Below are 27,602 nucleotides of genomic sequence, written 5' to 3'. Positions count from 1 at the left end.
AAAATTAAAAATTCATTTTCATCTTTTAATTTTGATTTTTTATTTATTAATAAATGACGACTAACTATTTGGTGCCAAACACTAAACCGATTAATGGAAATGTGTTTCATTCATTCGAAAAGATAAATGAAATATTCGCAAAGAATGACGGTAGAAGATATTATAGAGAACTTGAAAGTTCATGCTATGACTCTGATGCTCCATATTTTGATGATAAACAAACTCATTTAAGAATTACAAATCCGGCTCATGATGTGAATCAATTAGGTGACACATATATTAAACGCAAAGTTAAAGCAACTCTAGTTTCAAATAAAGCTTTCACATGTGATGCCGCTTTTAAATGCATGCGTTTATTCGTTGGTTACAAATCATCAAATCAAAGCTTTAAACAATTAGAAGTAGAAACCGAAAGAGGTGATGCCGGTTATCTTCAGATGGATTGCGCCCGTGAATCTTTCGCATTTGCAACATATAAACCAAAATCAGAAAGGAAAGTTAAAAAGTTTGTTCATTCGTTATATAATAATGTTCAAAAATATGATAACTCAGTATGTGGTAAATATATTGACCCTTCAGAAGTTTTCAAGAGAGCAAATGAAGAAGTTGATGTCACTTTTGATATGATTATTCCGGTAAATGATTTGTTAGCATTTCAGGCGTTTGATGATTATCCTAAATCATTTGGTGAAATCATTCTTAAATATTATGTTTTCAGGGATACTTTAGTATTTTGTCAGGTTGACCCGTTAAGAGTTGCTGATTTACAAAATCACGTTTATGAAAAGATAACTGATGAAAATTATGAAAAGATTATGAATCATGTTTATAAATATGATCGCAAATTCCAACAAATCGGACTTCCTGCCAAATTAATTACAAGCTTAGCCGCTACATCTGCTGACGCAACAGTTGATGACGTTATTATTTCATGCACAAAGATGGAAGTTTTAGAGGATAAATGCATTACACCAGGATACGGTTTAATTGAAGAATCAGTTAAAGCAATACCACGTTTATTCAGTAAGGAAGATCCATTCATGATTCCAGCTCAACATATTGACGTTCGTTCACTAAATGGAGGTTGCATCACTCCTGAAGGTATTAACTCAGATTTCTCATACGCTCTTCATAATGTTACAGATGTTGTGTTAGCATTTCCGAAGAATGCAATGCAAAGAACAGTTTTAGAAAATCCAATGCTTCGAGGTCTTCATGTCACTATAGATTCCAGAAACTTCCCCGATCAAGCGATGACCACAGTGGGCGACATATTCTTTACACGTATGCTTCAAGCTTCTGATTTAGATGGAGTGAATGAATGCACAGAAGAATACGAGGACTCATTAACTAGACCACTGAATGCAGATGATGGCACGCCATTAGCTAGAACATGGAAAGACCAAACTTCATTCTTATGCACTATTCCAGTTCAACGTGATGGAGCGGGTATATTCTTTGATGGATTAGAAACTTTCAACTCACAAGTTACAGTACAAGTGAAAGCTTATCCAATCATTCAGGGTGAAAATGACACTTACTGTTCAAAGGTGACAAATCCTCCTCAGGTTTGGTTTACTAGGACTACATATTGGACATGGACACCGGACGAAGGTTTGAAATATCATCCAACAGGTACACCACCACAGTATAGAAGTTCATATGATGAAATATTGATGAATAGAAATGTTTAAAATTATAAATTTATTTTTGATTAAATGGATTTAAATTCATACACTCCTTATGAAGAATTAGCGGGAGTATATAATACATACGTAGATGATATGATTAATGAAGCATTGAGTGATAATAGAAATGCTCTATCTAAGGAAAAATTAATGAAAATTCCATATTCTGAATGTTACTTAAATTCAATCACTGCAGCAATTGGTAAACAAAATAAAGGTAAAACATTAACGATATTAAAACAAATTATCATTATTGCTAACACTTCCCCCATTCACATATGTTAATTTATATCAACCGTTCAGGTTCACCTTCAGATGATACATTTGAATCTTTAAAGCATTTAATCAAAATTCCAATTATTTATTTATCACAAGAAGAAGCAGAAGATTATTTAAAAAACTTTTTAATGTATAAAGAATTATATAATACAATCAAGAAACAAGGATTAGAGGATAAAATTATTGATAAACAACGGGATGAATTATTTGAAACACTTTCTATTTCAAATTTTGATAGAGAATTTTTGCATTCACTCATTTTTCTAGATGATGCAGTGAAATCAAAACTAATAACAAATGAGAAATCATATTTTAATCAGTTATTAACTCAATGTCGACACATTCAGTGTTCATTCTTTATGGCTGTTCAATATTTCAAAGCATTAAGCACAAACATTAAATCAAATCTATCAACACTTTTCATTTTCAGTGGGTTTAGTCGTCAACAGTTGAACGTTATGCTTTAGCAAGTGAATTTACCAATGAGCATTAATGAACTTTACACACAATATCAGCAATTAGGTGAACATGGAAAAATAATAGTTGATTTAAATAAAGGAGGTGTTAAATTTGATTAACTTTTTATAATTAATTTTTATTTTTTATTTATAATTAAACATGACAGAAATAGCAAATCTTCTACAGGTTCCATTAAAACAAGGAACAAACAAAAAGGGTGCATATAATAGAACTATGAAAGTTCCTGATGGAATGAAAGAATTAGTTCATATTGTTGCTGGTCTTCAAAAAGATGTTAAACAAATGAGAAACGCTTTAACATTACCAGAAGCTCAAGCATATGCCAAACGTCAAGGTCCAAATTGGGAAGCACATGAAGCAGACATTACGGGTCCAAATGGAAAACCTGATGGTATAAATGAAGTTTTCGTTACTGATGGTCAAGGTAATATTAAAGTCATAAATGGTTACAAATTAACTATAACTGATTATCCTAAACGTAAAGCATATAATGAACGTTATCCTATGCAATTTGATGAAAATGGAAAAGCTGTTAAACAATACATTGGAGAAGGTGAAAATGGTCCAATTAATTCATACCGTTATAATCCATATTCTTATTTCAATGAAGAATTAAATGCTATTGAAGAGGGACCGGATGGATTACCACGATATTCTAACCAGTTTGATGGTCAATATGCAAATATTAGACCTGAAATTTCAGCTAAGAAATTCTTTAAAGTTGCTTTATTCGATCCAGTTTTCGCAAATGTTAAAGATGAACTTAAACAGCAATTCCAACCAATTATAGTAGCAAGAATTGCATCAGGTGCTTTATCTCAAGCATTCAAAGATTTAATTAAGAAACCATTATATCAGCAACGAGGTTTAACTTATGATTTAGTTAAGGAATCAGATAAAAGAAAATTTGAGAAATCAGATGATTATAAGAATGCAATTAATGAATATATTAGGTCTATTAATTACAATGAAACAGCTAAAAATCAACTTCAAGAACAAATACAGGGAATAATAGATTCAAAACTTCCAGCAAAATAAAAGTTTAAATATATTTTTTTATTCGATTATAAATGAGAAGACGTTTCACTAGTCAAAAGAACACTAACGCAAAAGCAGAGATTACGGTTGGTTATAACGTAAATGATGATAAATCACGAATTATTCAAAATGTTAAAGTTAATGTTAGCCCTGAATTAACAAGGTCAGCAACTCAACCAAATTTATTAACTCGTGACTTACCGAAAAAGGAGGAGGAGCAAAATAAAGAAGATGGAGACCCAATCATTTTATCTGAACCCAGTAAAGAACCTGTTGAAATTCCCACTTATCCAACATACCCCCACCTCTTTCATCAAACATCGAGAACCCATATAAAATAGACATTAATTCTGAATTAATGAAAATTTACCGTGATATAATAATTAATAATTATGATTCAATAATAAATTTAATTGACCAATCCGGTTTAATTATTTTACCTTATGAATCATTAATTCACATTATCGCCATTCTTTGTGATGTTCAAGATTCAGACGTTAAGATTCAATTTTTCATAGATGATGAGGTTTCATGCTGCGGAACAGTTGCAAAAATAAATCCTATAAAGGATATTAGCACAATTAAGATATCAAAGAATGGAACAACAACTGAACTTCATTTAACATATAATGATATTTATAATAAAATAGTTGATGAATATAAAATATCACTTGAAAAATTCTTTGTTAAGGCTATTTAATATTCAAGCATTAACATTATCGAATAATAATCCTTTGAATCATAATCAATAATAATTGACCTTTCACCAGTTTCTATCGTTTGTTTTATTTCTTTTTGTTCCCCACTATCCGGATCGGTCATTGTAATTGTTTTTGTTATAGTATCAGCTTTATCTTTAACTTCAATCTTTTTTCCATCGGGATATTTAAACCAAAATTCCAAAAATTCGATATTGTCAATCTGTTCATATTTTAATCTATCAATTACATTTTTAATACCATCTGAAAATCTTATGAACTGGTCATTATATGGGTTTGATTGAACTAAATTTGAATGAAGTGAAATATAACCTGTTGATGAATATGACACTGACTCATATTTTCTGAAAACACTAAAATTTATAACATGAATGAATTTCTTATTCGTTGAATTTATGAATTCTTGAGGTAATCTTATTCTAGTTTTATTTATCACTGGAAAATAACGCTTTACCATATTTTTAATCGTAATAAAAATGTCAATTATCAATATTATTTCGAATAATAGCTGTGAATTAAATTTAACAGTTAGCGGAATTTATAATGTTACTCTCGTTTCTGTGAGTGGTAAATTTAATCCCATTCTTTTAGACCTTTCAGATTATATATCATTTATTAAAGATGACCTTGAAAAAACGTATGATATGTATATAAATAATGTGATAGCGAAATGGGATATTAACATGATTTTAAGTTATTTAAATGAATCATTTATCGTATGGTATGAAGAAAATTTTAAATCAAAACCTGATAAACTTTTTGAACTTGATGAAATAAATAACCTTATTAAATTTCCGCTGAAAATTAAATTTTGTACTCCTCATCTTCGTTCATTGTTGGGGATATTAAATTTTGAAAAAGATGTTGGGGATGTTTTGTATTCTGACACTGGTTCCAATTTCATTTTAATAAAATGTGATAAAGTTAATACCCCAATGAGATTTTCACATCAAACATTAGACCCTAACTCTTACCCATCAATACAAAACATTTTATCCATCAACTTAAACACATTTTCTTTATCATATCCGTTTCAATTATCCAGGAATTCATTTATTCTTCATTCAAAAGATTTATCAAATATTAAATTTAGAATAACTGACCTATTTGATTGTGATTTAGAATTTATGAATGAAATATTATGGCAATTTCAAATAGAGAAAATAGCCGATGAGATAACGGATTAAATATTTATTTTTAAATCGTAATAAATGATTAAACAACAGCAACTTAAGGCGCAAAGCACCCAGGTCCTTCAGACCATTACATACGCCATATATGCATATAATTCAAAGACGGCAGAACAAACGCAAAGGTTGAAATATGGAGATTTAGAGATAGTATTGAAAAATGACCGTTTCGAATTCGTTTGCAAAGGTGGTGCAGTGATATCAAATATAAAAGAAATTTTATTTATGAATTCAAAAATTAAAGGAATAACGGATGATATAACATCAATTCCACCAGAAGAACAGAGATATTACACATTAAATGCATTTCCTAAAGTTTTGAAGATTGGAAGATTTAATTTAAATGAGGAATTCATAGAAGGTTTCCTAAACGACATAATGAAGAAGGTGGATAAGGAATATGTGGATAGTGAATTAAATAAGAAGGCAAATTTGGTTTATGTTGATGAAAAAGATAATGAAATTAAAGAAAAGGTTGAATGGTATCATGAATGGACATCGGAGACTTTTAAAGTTAAAGCTGATACAGGGTGGGTTTCAGGATGTTTAGACCTTAAAGCAGATAAACTTATGTTGATGAAAAAGATAATGAAATTAAAGAAAAGGTTGAATGGTATCATGAATGGACATCGGAGACTTTTAAAGTTAAAGCTGATACAGGGTGGGTTTCAGGATGTTTAGACCTTAAAGCAGATAAGGAATATGTTGATGAAAATTATGCAAAGAAGTCGGAAGTAAATGATGTGATTACAAGCATGAAAAATGAAATACTTCAAACATTATATCCTGTTGGTTCTATTTATACGTCAATGAATTCAACAAATCCAGAAACAGTTTTAGGTTTTGGTACGTGGAAGCAGATTGTAGATAAATTCTTATACTGTGCTAGATATTCAAAGCAAACAGGAGGTTCGAAGAAAATTAAAGAAGCAAACCTTCCACCGCACACTCATACAGGAACGACAAACTTTTCTGGCGACCATAGCCACTCATTAAGAGACCACCCATTATACAACTCAGAATATAAAGCTGGCAATGATGTTTTATCTCCATCTTATAACAATGCAGCAAAAAAGATTTTTCGACCAACTGAACCAGGAGGAAATCATGTCCATACTTTCACAACAAATCCAACAGGCTTGGGTAAAGATTACATGCCACCATTTGTGACTATATTCGCATGGTACCGAATGAACTAAATATATTTTATGTCTGTAATTAATTAGGTAATGAAGTAATGGATGAACTGCAGAAATATATTTTATCGTTAATGGTTTCAGGTTATTCAATAATTAATTATTTTTGAAGAACTGAGGGTGTCACTACGTCACCATGTGTCACCAGGTTATTTAACTTCTCTTAAAAATGATGACAACATGACATTTTGACAACATCAACAAAGGAAATTAAATCGTAAATGTTTTTAGGTTATTCAATAATTAATTATTTTTGAAGAACTGAGGGTGTCACTACGTCACCATGTGTCACTCGGTTAATTAACTTCTCTTAAAAATGATGACAACATGACATTTTGACAACATCAACAAAGGAAATTAAATCGTAAATGTTTTCGTTTATGATTTCGTAAATGTTTTCATAAATGTTTTCAGTGTCACTACGTCACCATGTCACCAGGTTAATTAACTTCGCTTAAAATTACTGACAACATGACATTTTGACAACAGTCCAGGAAATTTGATGCAGTCCAAAAATAAAGTTAGTTTTAAAATTATTTTTATTTTTTTTATTTTGTATGTAAGAACAGAAATGTCAGTCGAAGCAAAAACATTCACGAACAAATCTAATGACGAAACATTCACAAAAGGCACTTATAATGGTATTGAAGTCTTACGTAGAGACAAGGATGGTTACATTAATGCAACAAAGATGGCAAGAGAAGCGGGAAGGTTAAACCATTTAAACAGATTTCTCAATAGTACTAAAATGCAGGAAATTCTTGAGTTTTGGATGAACGAATACGGTCAAGCCAAAAGTGGCTCGACCTCAAAACAAGCATTTTATGAGCTTACTAAGGGTGTTATAAATGAATTCAAAGGTATTTACATACATCCTGACCTCGTTCATTTTGTTGCTGAATGGTGCTCTGTAAAGTATGCATTTTATGTCAAAGATATTATGGACTCCATAGACAAGAAAGTTCATGAGAAATTAGATGAAGAAGAACTCGAAGATACAGTAGAGAATGCTAAACATTTGTTTGAAGAAGAAGTTAGAAAAATGTGCGAAAAACAATTAGAACATGAACGTGAGATATGTTATGGTTATAGAGATTCTCCATACGAACTAGACCAATGGGAACAAGAAGATTTAAAGAGAGAATTTAGAGAATATGAACTCGCTAAGATAGCATTAGAAACTGCAGAAAAGAAGTTAAAAGTTTGGGGTCGTTTTGTACAAAAATATTGTGAGTAAATGAACCATTTATTTTTGTCATAAACGACCAAAAATATATTTTATCGTTAATGGTTTTTAGGTGTCACCACGTCACCATGTGTCACCTGGTTAATTAACTTCTCTTAAAATTACTGACAACATGACATTTTGACAACAGTAGAATAAATATAAATTAAATGTTTTCGTTTATGATTTCGTAAATGTTTTCATAAATGTTTTCAGTGTCACTACGTCACCATGTCACCAGGTTAATTAACTTCTTTTAAAAATGATGACAACATGACATTTTGACAACAGTCCAGGAAATTTGATGCAGTCCAAAAATAAAGTTAGTTTTAAAATTATTTTTATTTTTTTATTCCTATATAAATGACAGCAACAAACAACAACAGCAACTACATCGTTTCTGATGAAAAAGTTATTGATTCATTAGCTGAGGAATTAGTTGTGGCAGAAACTAAAACCCTCAACGAAAGAATTGGTGAAAACAAGATTGATTTACATAACTACCTCAAACACGATGGAGGAAGAGGAAGGAAAACTGGTATGGCTTTATTAGTAAATAAAATTTCGAATTTAACGATTATAGATGTTGATATCAATAAATCGTACAATGATGAACTTAAAGAAACAGTTAGAAAAGATATTTTATCAAAACTTTCGGATAAAGATGTTATCGTTAAAACTGCTTCAGGAGGTCTTCACATTTATTGTAACACTAATTTCTTCTATTCAACCTCGAACAGAATGATTAAATGTTATTCCTGCAATGATTATGATATCGATATCATGACTTCAATGGATGATTCAAAGCGTTCTTTAGTAGTTATGGCTGATTCAAGAGTTCGCAAGAATGCAACAGAACCAATCAATACATACTCATTCATTCGTGGAAGTTACGATTCAACATTAACTAGAACAGTGAATGATATATTAAATGATTTGAATATTAAGGTAAGAGTTGAACAAAAGAACGAAGAAATAAAGAGTATAATGAATGAAAACAAAAATGTAAACATTGACGATAAACTAGCTCAAAGCATAGTTGATGGCATCAGTGATTTTGAAGTACATAATGACGGTGGAAACATGAATTTAGAAAAAGAAGTTACATTATTCACACTGTTTCAAGCTATTAATTCGTTACCTAATCATTTGATTAATGAAGCATACGATAACGTTTATAACTTCTGCAGCTTAACTGAAAATGCAAAAAGTAATTTTGAAAAAGCACGTAGTAGATATGCACATTTAATGACTTCTCCATTTGTTTTGGTGAAGATTCTAAAACTATATCAAAAAGAATATTATGATGAATATGTTTTACCTTTATTACGTAAGCCAAAAATAACATTTGATATAAAACTTGATGACTCGTTTTTGATAACAGATATTAGACGCAAGGCTGAAAATCATCAGTATAAAAACAGTTCTGAAGTAATTGAGGATTTATCACGTGTAATCCGTTTTGTAGATTGTGGAAACAAATACTTCATTCAGAAAGATTACAACATACACGACAAAATGAATCAAATATCATTCGTTCTTCAATCAAACATGAAAGAGTCACTCAAAATGATTAAATTGTTTAAAGAAGAAGGTAAAACAATAACAGCATGGGACGTACTATTAAATCAATTGTCTTCATTAACCGTTAAGGGTGTTTGCTTTAAATCTGATTCTCCAGATGTTTTCTCAACGTTTCAGGGTTATAAATACAACATTCTCGAAAAACCAGATTACTCAAAAATTGAGATGTTTATAAATTTCATTAAAGAAGTCATTTGTGATAATAATGATGAAGTGTATAAATACCTTCTCGGCTGGATTGCATCAATGATTCAACATCCTGGAATCAAGAATGAAACAGCAATTATTTTGAAAGGACTTCAGGGAACAGGTAAAAACAGATTCACAGACATTATTTCTGAACTTCTCGCTGGTTATTCATGTAAAAACATTACCGAAATAGGTGAGCTAACGGGTAATTTCAATTCGGTGGTTGAGAATAAAATGTTTCTTGTACTTAATGAACTCAAGAATGTGGGTGAAGACAGACTCGCAAACTTCAACGCTTTGAAATCAATTATTACGGATAATGAGATTAGAATTAATGAAAAGAATCAACCCAGAAGAACTGCTCAGAATGTTGCAAACTTCATTTTCGTAACTAATAACGTTTACCCTGTCAAAATTGAAGTTGGAGACAGAAGATACATAGTTTTAAGAGTTAATGGTAAATTCAAGGGTCAATTTGATTACTTCAAGAATTTAATGGATTCGTGCACAAAGGAATTTTATGATAATTTACTAACATATTTTATGCAATATGACCTTTCATCATTTAATGTACGAATCATACCGATGACTGAAGCCAAACAAGATTTAATTGAATTATCAACAAATCCTTTAGATGTATGGATAAATACACATTATGATGAATTGTGTGCAGGTATGACATGTAAAAATGCTCTATTCTGCAAACCATCAGACATGAAAGACAAAAACTTTCAAATGAGCATTAAGGATAAATGTGATAGGAAACAGAGAAGAATAGATGGTAAACAAACATGGTGTTATGTTTTGAAAGAAGAAATGAAAGGATTATATAAACAGGTTGAACCAAACGATAATGATGATTCATTTACTGACGATGAAATACCTGTAAATGAAGCTTTATAAAGTATGATTTGAATTTATTTTTGCATTAATCCTGCTGTGTTGTCAAAATGTCATGTTGTCATCATTTTTCAGAGAAGTTAATTAACCGAGTGACACATGGTGACGTAGTGACACCTTCAGTTATTCAAAAATGCTTCATAAGTGCCTTCCTCCTTTCGTACCTGTTGTCTAAATGTCATGTTGTCACACTTTTTAAAAGAAGTTAATTAACCAGGTGACACATGGTGACGTGGTGACACATTCAGTTATTCAAAAATAATTCATAAATGCCTTCCTCCTTTCGTACCTGTTGTCTAAATGTCATGTTGTCATCATTTTTAAAAGAAGTTAATTAACCAGGTGACACATGGTGACGTGGTGACACCTTCAGTTATTCAAAAATAAATTTTCTTATCATTCAAATTAACTAAAGATGAACTTAATAAAATGATGATAAAATAACTGATAACAAATTTATTTTTATATAAATTGGATACCCCACAAGCTCAAAATTTGCCACGAATCATAACAAGGGAGGAAATGATAAAAATGATGCAAGAACAAATTAAAAACAACAAACCACGAAAACCGAGAAGATGTGGTTATGCAGTAATGATGGAAAGAAGAACCCAGAAGGGTTCGGCGTCTCGAAGAGACGTTGTCGAAGAGGAATAAAAATTAAATTTGGATTGAGTTTAAAAATTCATCTTTATTAAATTTATCTCTTCCAATCAATTTATTTATTCTATTAAATTCTTTTATTTTTGCTTCACTCAGTTTAAGGATTGAACGTAAGTTTCTAATTTTTCGATTATTTCTTTCCTCTCTTTATCGTTTTCAATTACTTTAGTTTTATGGGCGTCGGCCCCACCGCATTCGGCTTCTTTTTGTAATAGCATATTTTTGATTTAATTCTGTTTAGTTTTCTTTTTATATTCATTGTCGGACTCTGAATCTTAATTGAATCAGGACTCTTGGCTGCTTGTTGTCACTCATTTCTTACGAAATAAAAAAATTAAATATTATTTAAATATAATGGAGTAATAAAAAATCGGAATTTCTATTAATTTATTGTCAACTTCAGCTAATGCATTGCCGTTAATATACTAACAAATTCAGCTATTGTGTCAAATCTTCGTCTTCTTTTTTGTCATTGATTTATTAGTTTTTCCATAATCGAGATGAATCAAAACTTTATCCCCTTGTTTAAAATTCATGAGCCCGAATTAATTTTTCACGTTTAACATCATTTAACCTTTCCATTTGCTTTCTAATATATTCCCATTCTTTTGAAATATCATTTTTCATTTCCACTGGTTTCATGTTATATTCTATGCCATGTATTATTGTAATAATATATACTAACTGTTGTATGATGGAGTCATGATTTCCATCCCAGTATATCTGACCGTTAACCCTAAGCATCTCTAAGAGTTCTCATTACCGCATCAACTATTTTATTATGAAACGTATATGGAGAGGATGAAAAGAAAAATTAATTTGTGGGAAATAATGAGCCATAGCTGCCTGAAATCCTTTATCACCATCACCCCTGATATTATCTACTCTTTCATGATCTAGTAAGTATTGAATAGCTCTTCTTGTTTCCTGTTCTGTTTTCCCTTTCACTGGAATGCAATATAAATATCTAGTGTTAATGTTAATGGCAAATAAATAAGTAACGTTTCCTTTTGAATATTCTAAATGATCTATTTCGTATGAATATGGATATGGAGCAAATGAAGGGCGACTAAATTTTTCCTTTAACTGTTGAATTTTCGGGTCAATTGGTTTATTTAATATCTTGAAATCCTTTTTAAAATCTTTTTGCTTCTTTAATGTTTGAAATGGATATAATAAAGTGAATGATGAAGGATTAACTGAAGGGGGAGGTACTACCGTTGGAGGTTTTGGTGCTGCAGGTGGTTTAATTTTATCTGCTTTGATTTTGGATGATGAAGTTTTAGTTGTTGATTTTCCTTTCATTAATTCTGGATGTATTCTATTCATTTGTTTTAAATATGCTGTATATAAAGGTTTGATATACTTTCCCGCTTCGAGTTTATGTTGAAGGATGAATTCCAAAAGTTGATCTTCATTTAAAAGTCGGGCTGAATATGGTTTAACTAATGAATCATAAATTAAAGCTTGTGCTTCATTTATGGTCTGAAGGACCTGGGTGTTTTGCACCTTTAGCTGTTGAACATTTGCTACTTTCTCTTTTGGTGTTGTTTTCGGCTTTTTCTTCTTTTGTTTTTGTTCCTTTGGCTTTTGCGGCTCAGGATTATATAATTTATATAATTCATCAATATCTTCTTCTGTTAATACTTTATTTTTGAAATCTTTCAACTGTTTAAGTTGTGATTTAGTTTTTTCCTTTGTATATTCATTATTTTTAATTTTGTCTTTAATTTTAGAAATTATTTTATCATGATATTTCAAAATTTCATTTTTATAATACGAATAATAATAATCCATATCATCACCCGTTATATTTTTATTATGTTTTTGGAGATATGATTTTAATTCATAATAATTAAGAAAATTTTGATAAAGTACTAAATCATCAATTAAATTTTCTAAATCTGCGTTATCCATTTATATAAAAATAAAATAAATGTTTTAAGGGTGCCCACCTCTTTGAATCATAGTATCAAAACCATCATTAACGGTTCCTTTTGTCTCTTCTGTGGCATTTTATTAAAAATAAAATTTTAAATTGTATTAAATAAATGGCATACAACATCCATTTTCACAACATACAGCCTTAGTGTGTGCTCCTGTTAATGCAGTCTTACCGATTGTTAAGCGAGTCATTGACCTGTTTTTAAGTTGTAAATTAATATTCTGACCATCGAAAATAACTTTATCATTTATTATATCCAAATAATTTTTAGGTGTTAATTGTTTATTTTGTCGTAAACTAACACCTTTCATTTTTTGTGCAATCTTTTTAAAATCACTTCCATCAATTGAACCATTGAATGATGTATAACACTTAGGGCATAAAGCAACCATGTTATCACCTTGTTTCTCAATTGCTAAACCCAATAACTTCTTCTCATGTGCTTTTTCTTCAGCTTTATTCTTTAATTTAGGTTTAAATTTCTCATCAAAACAGAAGAAATCAAATGGTGCGAATTTGAAAATGTTTTTATCATAAAATTGTTTATCGGTAACAATTGCTTGAAATACTTGAGTGTTAGGAAGATTTGGGTCGCCAGCGATTGCCCAATAAGATGAATCAGTATCACCTTCAATGAAATGAAAACGATTAACATTCATGCATTTATACATAAAATCAATAAATGAAAACCAAATACCAGTATTTAGCATTATCTAAAGTGAAGAATGCCTCTTGTAAACATGTATCACATCTATAAAATCTATCTTTAAGCATCACTTGATATGTATCTTCACCTATTTCTCTTATGTTTTTAAACTTATTTGACATACATGCAACGCGTGCCTTCTGTGCATTCATTATTTTAGTCTTTGCGTAATTTTGTGTATTCATTGCATCGTAACCATATGATCCATTAAGTGAAATCTTGCAAAATAAACTTTTTCCTTTATTTCCTTCTAATTCAGCCTTTTGTCTTTCGTTCATAAATTTGTTCGCAAATTCATTAAAACAAGTGTTTTTAGTAAATGTTAAAATTGATTGAATGTCATCAATGATAAAATGAAATCTGTCTATTAGATACCAAAGATAATAAGAAGAAAATGGTTGATATTGGTTGTGTGTTGATGCTAACTGAGTTAATTTCCTCTGTTTCTGGTCAACTGGTAGATTGTTTGATTTCATGTAATTATACATAAAACTGCCAATTGTTTTTTCATCTGTGATAATATCTAAGTTTCTTATTATCGGTAAAAAGTTTATGTAATCATTAATGTATTTTTCATCAATGTGACCCTTTACTTCAGCCACGAATAAAGTATTTTTCTTCTTAATTATTCCCAGTGCTTTTGCTTTCTTTGTTGCTGTATCACAAATGATAACACCATTCAATCTTCCCGGCATATACATTTTATGGTCAGTATATTGAATGAAATCATGAGGATTAGATGAAAATGATGAAGGATATAATGAATTAAAATCAACACCAACGAAATGAGTCATAATGTTGGTGGTGTCCTCATTTGATACAGTTTTAGTTTCTGGATTATATGAAAGTTTATTAATGTGCGTGATTCCTTTAAGATTTACTCTATGTTGAACATTTGATAGACCACCAGTAATTCCATTACGGAGAATGTGATAAGCTTCAACTGAATCTAAAGTCATTGGTAAATTATTTTTTAATGCATAATTTCTTAAATTGATTCTTAAACGTTGAACATCTTCATCTTTATTTGATTTTACGACATTGCAATAACAACACATTAACTGACAATTTTCTTTGGTATGTGGTTTTTCATTATCGATTCTATCCAATGTTGGTTTATTTGCATATGTAAACGCTTTACCACACATTTTGCATTTAGATGAAAGGATTAAATCGTGATAGTATTGAAAATCATCCATTGAAACATTATTTTTAGTATCCCTTTCTGCTTTTTCATCTTGTTTCTTATATGATTCAATTTTATATTTCCAATACTTTTTCGTTAATTCAAAACTTGATTCTATCTCTTCCTCAGGATATTTTTCATTAGGATTAAAGTCTTTATATGCTAAAGCGTAACGAATCATTGAAGCATTCGATGATAAAGAAAGATTATGAAGCATGTCAATTTTATAAACAAATGTTTCTTCAATAATTTTATCGATTGGGTCAATCATAATTTCAACATCTTTATTGCAATAATGAATAAAATATTCTAATCTATTCTTAAAATTTTTAGCATCATTGAGATATATTTGATAATCACTATCTGATATAGTTTCTTGAGTTAATGCTGAATAAAATGAATCTTTCGTGAATGGTTCCTCTTTATATAATTCTTCTTCGTAATTTTCCCATGTGATGAATTGATAAGGGAAAAAGGATTTAACACGTGATTTATTGTTTCCGAAATCTTGAGTGAATTGGTCTAATGTCCCACCCGCTATATAATTTCTGATGTCAATAAATCTCAATTCATATGGAACGTTTGTTTTCTTTACAATGATTTGCTTAAATTGAGAAGATGAACCCAGCATTGATTTTATTTTCCATTTTGCAGTGTTTAAATCACGAAGAATTAAATTTAAATCAAACTTTCCCGAATTAAAACCTATGATATTCACTTTATTGAATTCCTCATCTAGAAGTTCTTTAAATGCTTCCTTCTGTTTTTCATTTAATGTATGGGACAAAGTCCCCGCCGTTTGCGACTTCAATAATTCATTGTATTGACTCATATTTGATTCAACAACTAATGAACAGGTTGAAAATAAAAACTCAATCCAATCAGAAATAAAAGAATCACTCGAAGTTAAGCAAAAATTCCTCGTATATGTTTTATCGTTTAATTTAACCGTTGATGATACCATGAATGGTTTTAAGTAAGCGTTTAAAGTTGCACACTCAGAAAGTTGTAATTCTTCTTTAGTCTCTAATGTTTCGAAGTCAAAAGTAATATAATATCTTGTTGGTTTATAATATTCCTGCAAATTATGTGCTAATAGCCATTGATATATCTTCTGTTTCGTAATATGTGGTGCATATGGTTGCTGGGTCTTTTGCAATTGAACGTCTTGAATTAATCTTCCATTATTTTCTTTACATTTCTCACAATGTTTTAAAAATCTTCTTTGGTTTTTCCTTTCTGGATCATCACGGATAGAATATACTTCTTCTTTGCAAAAGGGGCAAACTTTATAGCCGGTGAGTGCTTCAACGTCTGTTATTCTGTCAGCGTGAAGTTTTCCACATGGACTCTGTGTTAATAAAATATTTATTGTTTCAAATTCTGGATCTATCATTATTGATTTCACTAATGGAAAGTCTACCTTATTTATGTCCACGTCTTCTGGTTGAGGATCACAATAATAGAAATCAATATTAACATTTAACATTCTTGCTAACCTCTCACTTTCTGATGAAATGTCAAATCCTTCATATGCATCTATGGCTTCATTTAAATAGCTTCTACGAGTTTTAGGATTAACACCATCAGGAATGTTATAGAAGCGTTTAAATAACCTTCTACCTTCTGCTCTAATTTGATTATCATTCATTTTAGCTGTTCCGTTTTTGTTCATTTATGTAAGAATAAAAAATTAAAAAATAAATAAAAATAAAGTTTATTTTTTAAAGCCCATAAAATGAATTAAGAACACATAAATTTTTATCATCCGCGACGTGACGAATACATTTTAATTTACTCAAGAATGCGTACCCTGATACATTAAATCTAATTCCTGTCTTATTTAATTTCACAACTTTGAAAAGGAATGTATGAATAGCTATAAAATGATGAGAAGATGTTTTATGGGTTGCTTCCATTTTTTCTGAAATAAATGAATAAATATAATGTTTATAAGTTTTCATATCTTTTATGTTCTTAATAACGAATGGTATAGACCTTTCAACTTCGTCTTCCTTCGGTGCTGTTCTTTCATATGAAACATTATTGGTATCTTCAACAATGAAACCACAATCACACAAAATTTTATAGGTTCCAATGGTTTCTTTTGATATTTTATCTAATAAATCAAAAACTTTATCAACACCTGTGCATTTATTTAAATAATAATTTGTGTAAATATCATGATCTTCTTTCTTAATCGTATTAGTTGCATATGTCACGTTTTTAAGAGCTTTTTTGAATTTCTCAGAATCGAGAGGTGGTGAAAATAAGAGACAAGGGTATTCTTCATTATCAATAAATTGTAACTTATGTTTACGAATAAATTTAGTACCTTCTTCTGAAAGTGTTTCGTCTATTTCACCATCTAATAAATTTTGTGTTGATTCTGAGACATAATTTTTATATCTTTCTTCATGAGATTTCTGAACTTCTGATTCTGAAGCTGGGATATTCATTAAACCCTCTACTTCATTTTCATTATATTTTTCAACTTCTCTTAATTCCTTAATTTTTTCATCTATTTCATCTCTTATTTTTTTCAGTCTTTCAATTTCACTGTATTCATCATCTTTAATCCGTTCTTCATAATATTCAGGGAAAACATCAGGTTCTTTAGGTTTTTCTTCTTCAGATGTGGGATATAAGAAATTTATAACATCATCTTTATTCATTTTTCCATCATAATCTAAATCATTTAATAACTCCGCGAATTTTTTACAATTTCTTAAATAATATTTATCAACTTCATAACCCACCTCCTCTAATATATCCTTTATTTCCTCGTTTGTGAATCCTAATTTTTTAACGTTGTTAGTTTTGACGCTCATTTCATACAAAATAAAAAAATAAAATAATAAACATAACTAAGTTTTAATTTTTCGTAAGAAGTTTATTTCTAATTTCTTTTACTCGTTTATGAGGTCTTTGATTATGACTCCATTGATTCCATTCAGGATTTAAACAATGTTTAATTAATCGCGGAATATCTGACATCATCTATATATAGCTTCTTTTATAAAAGATAAAAAAATTATTTTAAAATTAATGTTAATTTTTTTAATGATTTATTTCATTATGTTTGGGCTGAGTGTAAATGTCTTACAATTTTGAAAATTTTTTAAATCTTGATTTATTCAAAAACGTAAGAATAAAAACCGTAAGAATCATACATTTTTTACTTCATATGTTAAAAAAAATGATACAAAATCACTCGATATTGTATGAATTCTTACGTTTACAAAAAAAGTCACTAAACCCGTCATATCCTACTACTATGAAATCTAATTCAATTTTATGAAAAATGTGATATACTTCCTAATAAATGATAACACATGAGAAGGATAAGATACCTCTAAATGGAAAAAGCATTCATCCCAATTTATACAATCAATTTGATTGGATGACGAGATGGAGAACAATAATTTTCAGCTAAATTATGTCATCGAGTTGTATGCTTGATCAAAACGCAATCCCATCGGAATCGAAATTTGTAGAAATTTTCGTATCGTGAAAAAAATCGTCAAAACCGCAAAAAATGAGTGGAGCAAGCCAATTTATCGGGAAGACTTTGACAATCGGCAAGCACACCGTTACTGTTAAGGAACAGATCGGTGAAGGTGGCTATGCCTGGGTTTACCGCGTTGTTGACGCACAAGGTCAGGAATACGCTTGGAAATATGTAAATTGCTTAAGCCGCGAGAAATTCCTTCAATTCAAGAAAGAAGCAGATGTCCTGCAATCAATTCCACCACACAAACACATTATCAAGTTATTTGATGTTTCATACGATCAAAACAGATTTATCATCAATTTCTTATTCGAACTTGCACCACAAACAGCAATCAATATACTTAGCAAGAGAAATATGACACGCGAAGAGATTCTCATCTTCTTTGCAGCTATTTGTGAAGCAACAGCTTTCCTTCATGCCCAGAATCCACCAATTATCCATCGCGACTTGAAGCCAGAGAATCTTCTTGTTGCTTCTGATGGCATTCCAAGGCTTTGCGACTTCGGCTCTGCAACAACAAAGATTTATCAAGTTGCCAACGTCAAAGAAATCAACGAAGCTAGCGATGACATTGAACAGAATACAACCCCGAACTTCCGTGCCCCAGAAATGGTTGATCTTTACAAGCGCGTTCCAATTGGTCCAGCAGCCGATGTTTGGGCTTTGGGATGCACACTCTACAAGCTTGTTTTCCGTCAGGACTTATACAAGATCGAAGAAAGATTACCAATTCTTCAAGGAAAGTTGAATATTCCTCCGGATACCGATAAAGATTTCGCAAATCTTCTTAAGATGTGCATCCAAGTCGATGCCAAACGTCGTCCAACAGCTGCACGTCTTGCAGAAATCGCTACAAACCTTCGCGGAGACAAGACTACGATCGCATTACCACCAAAGCGCGTTGATCCACCAGCAGGAGCTCCAAGACCATCAGGCGGAGCCCCACAAGCACAAGAAGGTGGAGTTATGGGCTGGTTCTCATCGATTCAAGAGACATTCAGATCAGTCGTTGCTCAAGGCTCAGAAGGCTGGGTTGTCAAAGCTACATTTGGTGATAACAATCCACCAGTTTCTAAATACGTTCGCCGCATTATCGTTGACTCAATTCGCCATACAAACGTCGATGTTAATCAAATTACCGATTTCATACTTACACAGCGTCCATGGCAAAGCGACGCCCGCATTGCTGCTAAATGCCTCTACCTTGTTTCACTTTTGACACAATACCAAGCAAATCTTACTTCACTTGTCCCAGTTACAGTCAAGACCGACCAAATAATGGCCTTCTTCTCTCAGGGCAGATCCGATGAGAGCATGAAGGGCGCTGTATCCGTTATCAACGGCCTCTGCGTTCTTCTCCGCACAAAATTGATGCTCCACGCCGCTCATCCTGAACTAGAAGGAAATCTTTATATCGCTGACGGAAAGACAAGTGATAAATTACCTGAAGACGCTGTCAAATACGCAAAGGCTGTCATCGAGTGCTCAAGGAACCTCCTTAAGTCTGCAAAGGCTGCTAAAGACTTCTCCGCAATTGTCATGTGCCAACCAGCCATCGATGAGACACTTCACGCTGCAAGACTGTTGAACAAAGTCAGCCCAGAACAAGGAAAGGATGCAATTGAAGATGCTTTGAAGTTACTCAACGAGGCACAGGGATTACCTTACCTCGCAAGTGCAATTGACTACCCAGAGTCACCTGATAAACTCGGAGTCCCAACACCAAGATTTGTTGCTGCTAAGTAAAAAAATACAATTTATCTTTTTAATTTCATCGAATTATTTTTAACTCTAATCTATAAAACATGTAAATATCAAAATTTGATTTTTGAATTTCAGAAATTATTACTAATTTCTCTTTGCAATTGATCTTGATTATAGGAATTTAGAAGTTTTTGATACTATAAATCACCAAAACTTCATGTCAAATAAGTTTATTCCCAATATTCTTCTTTGTTTTATTGAATTTGATAACCATTTCAAATTAAATATATATTTCCCATTTGGTTTTACCTTAATGCTAAACTTCGAATGTAAAATTAGTTAATTAAACATAAAATAAGTTAAATAGCTATAGTTCAGGTAATTTATAAACATATTTAGTAGTATTTATACACAAACAAAACAGATTATTCTTCTTGATTATAGACAATCAACCAATTCTTATTTGGTTGAGAAACAAGACTTGTAGCAATCTTAGCTGCTATACAAGAGTCTCGTGCTTCTTCAATATTCTGTGGATTTGGATTGATTAAAGGAATTAAAATTTGAGAGCCTCTCCTTTGAAGCCTGTACTTCATAACAGCTAGACGTGCATCATTTCTAACACTGTAAAGACGAGCTAAGTCTTTTCTAGCAACAGAAGGTGAAGAGAATATATCATTTTCATATTCTGATTCTTTATCTTGATCTTCTTCCTTGTTTGTATATGGAGACTCAGGGAATAGCTCATCAACTTGCTTTGTAGCTTGATAATCTTCACATATTTGCTTATATTTTGCTATTACAGTGTTAACACAGTTTCTCATTAATTGATATTTATATACTGAATGAGCATCTGCAGTATTTTCTTTATGTAATTGCTGCAATTCTTGTATAATATAATCGAGGTTTTCAATAATCCTTGTCTGAACATGTACTGTCGTAGGCTTCGAAATTTGATATAGCTGATTTACGAATTTCTCAGAGATTTTGCTTCGAAACAGTGCAGGACTTTGTTTAAATTTAGCTAATTCTTGTTTAAACAAGTCATAATTTGTAATTTCTACTTTTTCTTCTTTGACTTCTGGTAATTCTTCACCTGTAAGCTTCGCAAGTGTTTGTTTAACCAATAAATCATCTTTGGGTTCTTGTTTTTTCACGACTTCTTTTGGTTTAATCGCTTCATAAATTTGATGAAGTTTTTTTGAATGCCTTTTCACTCTGTACAACTTCCGATCAAGCTCTGACTCAACAAGAGCATAATACTGAGACAATGCTTGCAAATTAGAAATAATAGACATTAAAATGAATTAATAAACGTCAACAATTTTAACAAGATTATCAAAATAAACAAAATATTTAAGATAGTTTCTGGGTAAGAATAATAAAATGAAGGAGCAAACAATTAATAATCTATTTTTTATCATTGAGGGGGCGAAAAAGAGGACCTAAAAAGGGTTCGAAGAGAAACTCCCGTAAACCAGAATCATCTAAAGGACAAAGAACATTATTCGAATACATTGAGAAACCACCAGAGCCAGAACCGCAAATTCCGATCGAAAGACATGAAGAAGAATCATTTGATGAACCCGAACCAAACATTTTAGAAGAAACAAAAGAAAAACTAGTCAACTTCGTTAAAATACATCAACTAAATGAAATTTTAGTTTATTTTCAATTTCCTGATCACTTCCTTTTAAGATTTTCTCTCGCTGATATTAAATCACTATATGAAGCTGTGCAGAATGAGATGATAAATGAGTTCGGAGCTCCACTTTCACCGAGTTTATTCCCACAACATTTATGGAGTGATACTGAACCACCAAATTCTTTTCAATCTAATAGTCAAAGCCAAGCAGACTGATATTTTAATCTGTTTAATAAACTTATCGGATTGTTTTCAATCATTTCAAAAAATTTAATGCATTTTTTCCGCATTCGCAAAGAAACTTATTATATTATAGGATATAGATTCATTTTACAAAACACGCTGGGAAAAATCGTTGAGAATTTTAATCAATAATCTACAGACTATATTAATTAGAAGTTATACATGTTACAAATAATGACTATTAGATCCTTACGCATTTTCGGCTATTCAATTTTTGATAATTTTATTTTTTATACAATTTTTCTGTAGACATTTTTGAAATCAAAATTGCAATCATTTTCAATGGAAACATTTACGGTCTAAGAATTTTTAATGTTGTCCCGAGTCATGCAAAGATACCTTTAGATATCTTCGCATTAAATTCAATAAATTTTTGGATGATTCAAAATTTTGAAAAGGCAATCAAAAAATTCAAAATATTGGAATCATCTGCTTTTTTACTTATTTCAATATTGAACAATTTCCTCATTAGAAAAATAATCACTTTTGAATTGATTATTTTTTTCAATCTTAGAAATTTCAATATAAATCTTTTCCGTTTTTTAATTGAATTTGGTGTAAAGTTTTAGATGACATCAGAAGAGGTACTGCAGCATGGCCATGGGCAGACATCTACAACAGGTGAGTCATCAAGCAAATCACCATTCATGTTGAATTCAGCCTCTTCAATTGAAGAAAAATTTCCAATGTGGGTCAATATATTCCAAAATTCCGAGGCCTATCCTATAACTCAGAGCTTGCTGATTGCTTTATTCTTTTACCAGGTGTTAATCATGTCAGCATGGCCTTGGCAACCATATTGGGAAAAAGTTAACCATAATAAATCAATCTATTGGCTGAAACGCATTGCATTTTGGAAGTCAGACGATTCAAAAGATTATAATTATGCCATTATTATTGGAATTCTCTTTGTTTTGAATGTTTTATCATTGGTTATCACCAAAGTACAGACTTTATATTACAAATATCAACGCAAATTCATCAATTCCTTTAATACGCCATTCAAATTCTATTTTGACGCATTTTCAGTTGCTGTTTTATTCGTTAATTTAATTGCAACAGGCGAATTGTTCTTGAAAATTGCGGCAGGATCAAAACGACCATTAATAATAATATCATTCATCGGAGGTGTACTTAATGAACTTTATTTACTGTCTTGCTTCCTTATTGTTCAACATTTAGAATCAACTTCACTCTTCATCAAACAATCAATGCTTTTAAGTTTCGATTCAACGCACATTGTTGTTCTTGCGATTGCTTTGCATGTTGCGACGATTCTATACTTCATTCTTTACTACTTTGAGAACTGGTCGACACTTATTGCAATTGCAGGAAATTGTGGAGTTTATTTTTACATCATTTACAAAGTTTTGAGAGATATCTTTTTCGTGAATGCTTTTATAAATTGCAGCGCATTAGGATTTGCATGCGGAAATCTTTACACAAATGTAATGATGATTATTGTTCATTTCTTTCCTCAAATTCATTATAGATTCATCGTCTATGGAGCACCGTTTATCATCATTGTTTTTACTGTAATTTCTTCGATTTTCTTGTTCATAAGAATACATAAAATCAAAAAAGCAATGAGCTTGACATTCCTTGATCAAGAAAAAGCAAATGAATATTATGATGAGTTACAACTTGACAAGAATGAATCGAAAGCATTACTTTACCTAAGATTATCTTTTAGATACGCTTGTCCTTGCTTTTACAACATGACATTAATAAATTATATAGCTGCACGTTATCAAACTGAGAGAGCATTAACATTATGTATTTTATGCATTGCTTTCTTTCCATGTGAAACAAGTTTACAAAATAGATTTGAAAAACAATTAAAACAAAACAGAAAACTTCATTTCAAATCAAAATTTTTACTATTTCAAACAGCAATGATTAGATCATTGAGGCATTTCACAGAGAGTACACAAACAAAACTGAAACTACTCGAACTGAAGAATCTTACAAGACAAAGTGAAGTTTTGGCAAAATTTGGAATTGATGGAGAGTTTGACCATCAATATTTAGAACATTTAGCATCAATGTGTTCTAGAACAAGAGCATTATGGAATGAAGCATTAAATAACTTTCCGAACAGTGCAAAAATGTGTGAAGAATACACGAAGTATTTGTTGGAAGTTGAATGCCATTTTCATGAAACAATTTTCATTAAAAACAAGCAAATGCTTATTGAATCTGGAAAATATAATGTATCAGATAAATGTTTTAAGTCATTTGTAAAGATATTTCCGCAGTATCTTAAAAACAAGATAATAAATACAAGAGGAAAGATTATAAAGAGTTCAGTTAATGATAAAAATAACAAACAACACGGAGAATCATCAAAGAATTCAACTAACTCAAGCAGAATAATACATGCATCAGAAGAAATTGAACTAGATTCAGATACAGAAGAATACATTGCAAGAAACATAATGAGAATGCCTAGAACGAGATTAGCTTTACATAGATTACTTGAGAATAGATTACCATTCTCTATTAATATGATCAAATACATAACTATTTTTATTTTGTTTTATTTGATAGCAGCGTCACTTGCAGTTTATTTAATTTATATCAATCTAATTCGACATCATATCCATGAGATGACGCATCTTAGATATCTTGCAAAAACAAGATACTACATTGCTTTATCAAATGTCTGCATTTTCAGTCAATATTTTAAGGAGCATGGAAAGATTACATATTATCTAAATAAGTTTTCTGAATTCAAGAACATATCTGTTCATACTAATCCAGTTGTTAATTTTGAAGTTGACAGATTTACAGACCAAATTTTGAACTTTTCGTCAGAGGCTACATCAAATTTCAACACTCTTCTCCATCATGTATCAGATGCAGACGATAAAGGAGATAATTATCAAGAAATGTTGAAGATTCTTTTTAAACCATCATCACAATTAACAATATTTGAACAATATTGTGCAGTTAATCAAACATCAACAACATCTTTGGCATCAATTGTTTCCCTATCAGTTGTAAATCAAAGAAGAATCGCAGGAATGCCAATGCTTTTCTATTTAAATTATGAACCAGATGCTTGTGAAATTGCAAATAATTTCATGAGTTTGTTAACACAATCAACAAATCTTTATGATGATTTCAGCTTAAACCAAAAGAATGGAGCTGAAAAAATCAAGTTTGTTCTGAAAGTTGCTGTAATAACAATCATTGTTGTGACATTAACAGGAATCTTTATCCCTACAATTGTAATTCATATAATGACAGTCAAAGACGAAAAGAACTTAAAAACTATAATTAAATCATTTTCACTAGAAGCAAAAAGTGAAGCTAAAGAGTCAATCTCTGTTGAAAAAAGAGATGATTCGATGTCTTATGGAGATATGCTAAAGAGAACAAGTAAGAATGCAATGATTTTATTTGCTTTAACTGTCTGGGCATTTTGTTATATCGGTGTAATTATGATATCAGTTATATCTGCTCATGGAACAACAAATAATCTTATTAAATTGGATGAATGGAATGAACATGCTGCAAATAGATTATCTTTATCAGCTGAATCATTGAATGCTCTTGCAAATATTATTATAATGAAAGAAGTTCCAGATACATATCATTCAATAGAATTTCATATACAATTCATTAAATTGGCAGGATTTCTAATGCAGCTACTTACAAATGCTGATTTTGCGTTGATTAATGGAACAAATACTTCATCTCCTTGTTTATATTTTGACCCAATTTTAGATGAACTGAATATAAAGAATGAAGAAATGCCAGATGATATTGAAAATCAACCAGAATATTATCAGTATTTATGCATTCACAATATGCTATCAATTTATAACAAATATGTTATGAATATAATCACTGATATGATGTACTTCAGGAATTTCGATAGAGAAGAAGCTGCAAATGCATTATTCTTAATGAATTATCATATGTTTAACAAGATAATGAATTGCTCAGATCGAATAATTGAACTAAGTGATGTCCAATGGTCAAATATGCAAAGACAATCAATCATCATTTCATCATTAATAATTGCAGGTTTAATTATTTATTGCATTCTGCAATACATGTATTTCCATTCAAGAGCATCTTCATATAGAGCTGCTTTATTTGTTATCAAGAGATTTAATCCATATGCTCTCTTAAACAACAAAGATTTCAGCAGAGTATTTTTGAAAGAAAAAGAATATTTATATGGAGAGAAATTGACTCTCGAAGCATCAATTATTAAGAACGCTCATGAAGCAATATTCCTTACTAATGCATATGGAATTGTTGAAGTTACTAATTATGCCGTTAATACATTATTGGGATACAATCCAGAGCAAATATTAGGTCAATCAATTACAACATTTTTATGTGAAAATAATGTTGAAGATGTGAAAAACAAAATGGAAATGATGAGAAACAAACAGATATCATTATACAGCGAAGCAAATTATTCTGTAATCAATGATTGCTCTTCATGTATTCCTGTTAATTGCAGCATTATCGGAATGAATTATAATTCTGATACTGTAAATTCATTTGTTTTCATTATGAGAAATGTTCAGTCATTACTTGACAGGAAAAAGGAAGCTGAAATAGAAAAAGCAAAGAGTGAGAAGTTGTTATATCAAATCATGCCAAGAGATATTGTTGTAAGAATCAATAACGGAGAATCAGATATCAGTTTCTCTGTTCCTTTTGCAACAATAATATTCATTGATATCAACAAATTCTCTGAATATTCTTCGAATTTATCGCCTCAAGATATTATGTCAAATTTGTCATTTTACTTTGCAGAAATTGACAGAATTGCATCAAAATATGAGATGCTGAATAAGATCAAACTCATTGGTGACATTTATATGGCAGCATGCGGTTTGTTCCATCCAAACATCGAACCAATTCATCATGCAGAAGATACTATCAAATTTGCGCTTGAAGTTGTTGATGAAATCGACAACATCAACAGATGCTTGGAGAGCCATTTAAGCATAAGAATTGGAGTTAACTCAAGTGGTCCTGTGATTGCAGGTGTTTTAGGATCAGACAAACCATTATTTGATATCATTGGAGATCCAATTAATGTTGCTGCACGATTACAATCAACAGGAAGTCCAAATCAGGTTCACGTAAGTCAAGCAACATATGAACTTCTTAAAGATACTGATTTCTATATATCAAAGGTCGGTGATACATTTTTGAAAGGAAAAGGAGTTCAAACAACTTATGTCGTTTCGAATCCTATATTCTGCAGAGTTAATTTGAAGAAGAAAGACTAATCATTTAATATTAATTGTATTTTATATAAAATTTATATATTTGCTAATGATTTATCCATTTTTTGTTAACAAGCAAGAATATAATTCAACATGCATGCAGATTTCAATATAGGGTACATTGTACACACTATTACAGAACCATTTTCGTATGACAATCATCAAAATAAGATATGCTGTTTTTTTTTAGAATCAATCAAATAACTATTAAAAAATATACGATGCTTATTAAGAATTATATTCATTT

General features: G+C 30.7%; 11 protein-coding genes and 3 pseudogenes across 14 annotated transcripts, besides 1 other annotated feature; 10 read left to right on the top strand and 4 right to left on the bottom strand.

The window, feature by feature from the left end:
- Positions 1 to 1,118: 1,118 nt before the first annotated feature.
- TVAGG3_0061640 lies at positions 1,119 to 17,898 on the bottom strand (annotated as a pseudogene). Its single transcript has one exon — positions 13,195 to 16,663. A coding segment is annotated over exon 1 (3,469 nt).
- Positions 1,119 to 17,898: a mobile genetic element.
- TVAGG3_0061720 (uncharacterized protein) lies at positions 1,287 to 1,694 on the top strand (the record flags this gene model as incomplete). The annotated part of the gene is made up of 1 exon (XM_051221413.1): positions 1,287 to 1,694. One exon carries the CDS (start codon positions 1,287 to 1,289, stop codon positions 1,692 to 1,694), a length of 408 nt encoding a protein of 135 aa, XP_051106399.1.
- TVAGG3_0061710 (uncharacterized protein) lies at positions 2,952 to 3,485 on the top strand (the record flags this gene model as incomplete). Its single annotated transcript, XM_051221412.1, has 1 exon — positions 2,952 to 3,485. One exon carries the CDS (start codon positions 2,952 to 2,954, stop codon positions 3,483 to 3,485), a length of 534 nt encoding a protein of 177 aa, XP_051106398.1.
- On the top strand, positions 3,518 to 4,185 carry TVAGG3_0061700 (annotated as a pseudogene). The gene has a single exon. A coding segment is annotated over exon 1 (668 nt).
- TVAGG3_0061690 (uncharacterized protein) lies at positions 5,416 to 6,075 on the top strand (the record flags this gene model as incomplete). The annotated part of the gene is made up of 1 exon (XM_051221411.1): positions 5,416 to 6,075. One exon carries the CDS (start codon positions 5,416 to 5,418, stop codon positions 6,073 to 6,075), a length of 660 nt encoding a protein of 219 aa, XP_051106397.1.
- Positions 6,204 to 6,593, top strand: TVAGG3_0061680 (keratin-associated protein family; the record flags this gene model as incomplete). The annotated part of the gene is made up of 1 exon (XM_051221410.1): positions 6,204 to 6,593. One exon carries the CDS (start codon positions 6,204 to 6,206, stop codon positions 6,591 to 6,593), a length of 390 nt encoding a protein of 129 aa, XP_051106396.1.
- TVAGG3_0061670 (uncharacterized protein) lies at positions 7,162 to 7,827 on the top strand (the record flags this gene model as incomplete). Its single annotated transcript, XM_051221409.1, has 1 exon — positions 7,162 to 7,827. One exon carries the CDS (start codon positions 7,162 to 7,164, stop codon positions 7,825 to 7,827), a length of 666 nt encoding a protein of 221 aa, XP_051106395.1.
- Positions 8,179 to 10,491, top strand: TVAGG3_0061660 (uncharacterized protein; the record flags this gene model as incomplete). Its single annotated transcript, XM_051221408.1, has 1 exon — positions 8,179 to 10,491. One exon carries the CDS (start codon positions 8,179 to 8,181, stop codon positions 10,489 to 10,491), a length of 2,313 nt encoding a protein of 770 aa, XP_051106394.1.
- Positions 11,486 to 13,068, bottom strand: TVAGG3_0061650 (annotated as a pseudogene). The gene has a single exon. A coding segment is annotated over exon 1 (1,583 nt).
- Positions 16,713 to 17,819, bottom strand: TVAGG3_0061620 (uncharacterized protein; the record flags this gene model as incomplete). The annotated part of the gene is made up of 1 exon (XM_051221407.1): positions 16,713 to 17,819. One exon carries the CDS (start codon positions 17,817 to 17,819, stop codon positions 16,713 to 16,715), a length of 1,107 nt encoding a protein of 368 aa, XP_051106393.1.
- Positions 17,899 to 18,521: 623 nt separating the features above from the next.
- Positions 18,522 to 20,299, top strand: TVAGG3_0061600 (clathrin-coated pit assembly; the record flags this gene model as incomplete). Its single annotated transcript, XM_001321011.2, has 1 exon — positions 18,527 to 20,248. The coding sequence occupies one exon, from the start codon at positions 18,527 to 18,529 to the stop codon at positions 20,246 to 20,248; it is 1,722 nt and encodes a 573-aa protein (XP_001321046.1).
- A 285-nt stretch (positions 20,300 to 20,584) lies between these two features.
- Positions 20,585 to 21,519, bottom strand: TVAGG3_0061590 (uncharacterized protein; the record flags this gene model as incomplete). The annotated part of the gene is made up of 1 exon (XM_001321010.1): positions 20,632 to 21,504. The coding sequence occupies one exon, from the start codon at positions 21,502 to 21,504 to the stop codon at positions 20,632 to 20,634; it is 873 nt and encodes a 290-aa protein (XP_001321045.1).
- Positions 21,520 to 21,629: 110 nt separating this feature from the next.
- Positions 21,630 to 22,067, top strand: TVAGG3_0061580 (uncharacterized protein; the record flags this gene model as incomplete). The annotated part of the gene is made up of 1 exon (XM_051221406.1): positions 21,630 to 22,067. The coding sequence occupies one exon, from the start codon at positions 21,630 to 21,632 to the stop codon at positions 22,065 to 22,067; it is 438 nt and encodes a 145-aa protein (XP_051106392.1).
- Positions 22,068 to 22,625: 558 nt separating this feature from the next.
- Positions 22,626 to 27,393, top strand: TVAGG3_0061570 (guanylate cyclase protein; the record flags this gene model as incomplete). Its single annotated transcript, XM_001321009.2, has 1 exon — positions 22,664 to 27,358. The coding sequence occupies one exon, from the start codon at positions 22,664 to 22,666 to the stop codon at positions 27,356 to 27,358; it is 4,695 nt and encodes a 1,564-aa protein (XP_001321044.1).
- Between the last annotated feature and the right edge of the window lie 209 nt (positions 27,394 to 27,602).

The sequence above is a fragment of the Trichomonas vaginalis genome, chromosome IV, assembly GCF_026262505.1.
Source record: "Trichomonas vaginalis G3 chromosome IV, whole genome shotgun sequence".
Lineage (NCBI taxonomy): Eukaryota > Parabasalia > Trichomonadida > Trichomonadidae > Trichomonas > Trichomonas vaginalis.
The sequence above is the reverse complement of the archived record's forward strand: the minus strand, read 5'-3'. Positions and strand labels throughout refer to the sequence as shown.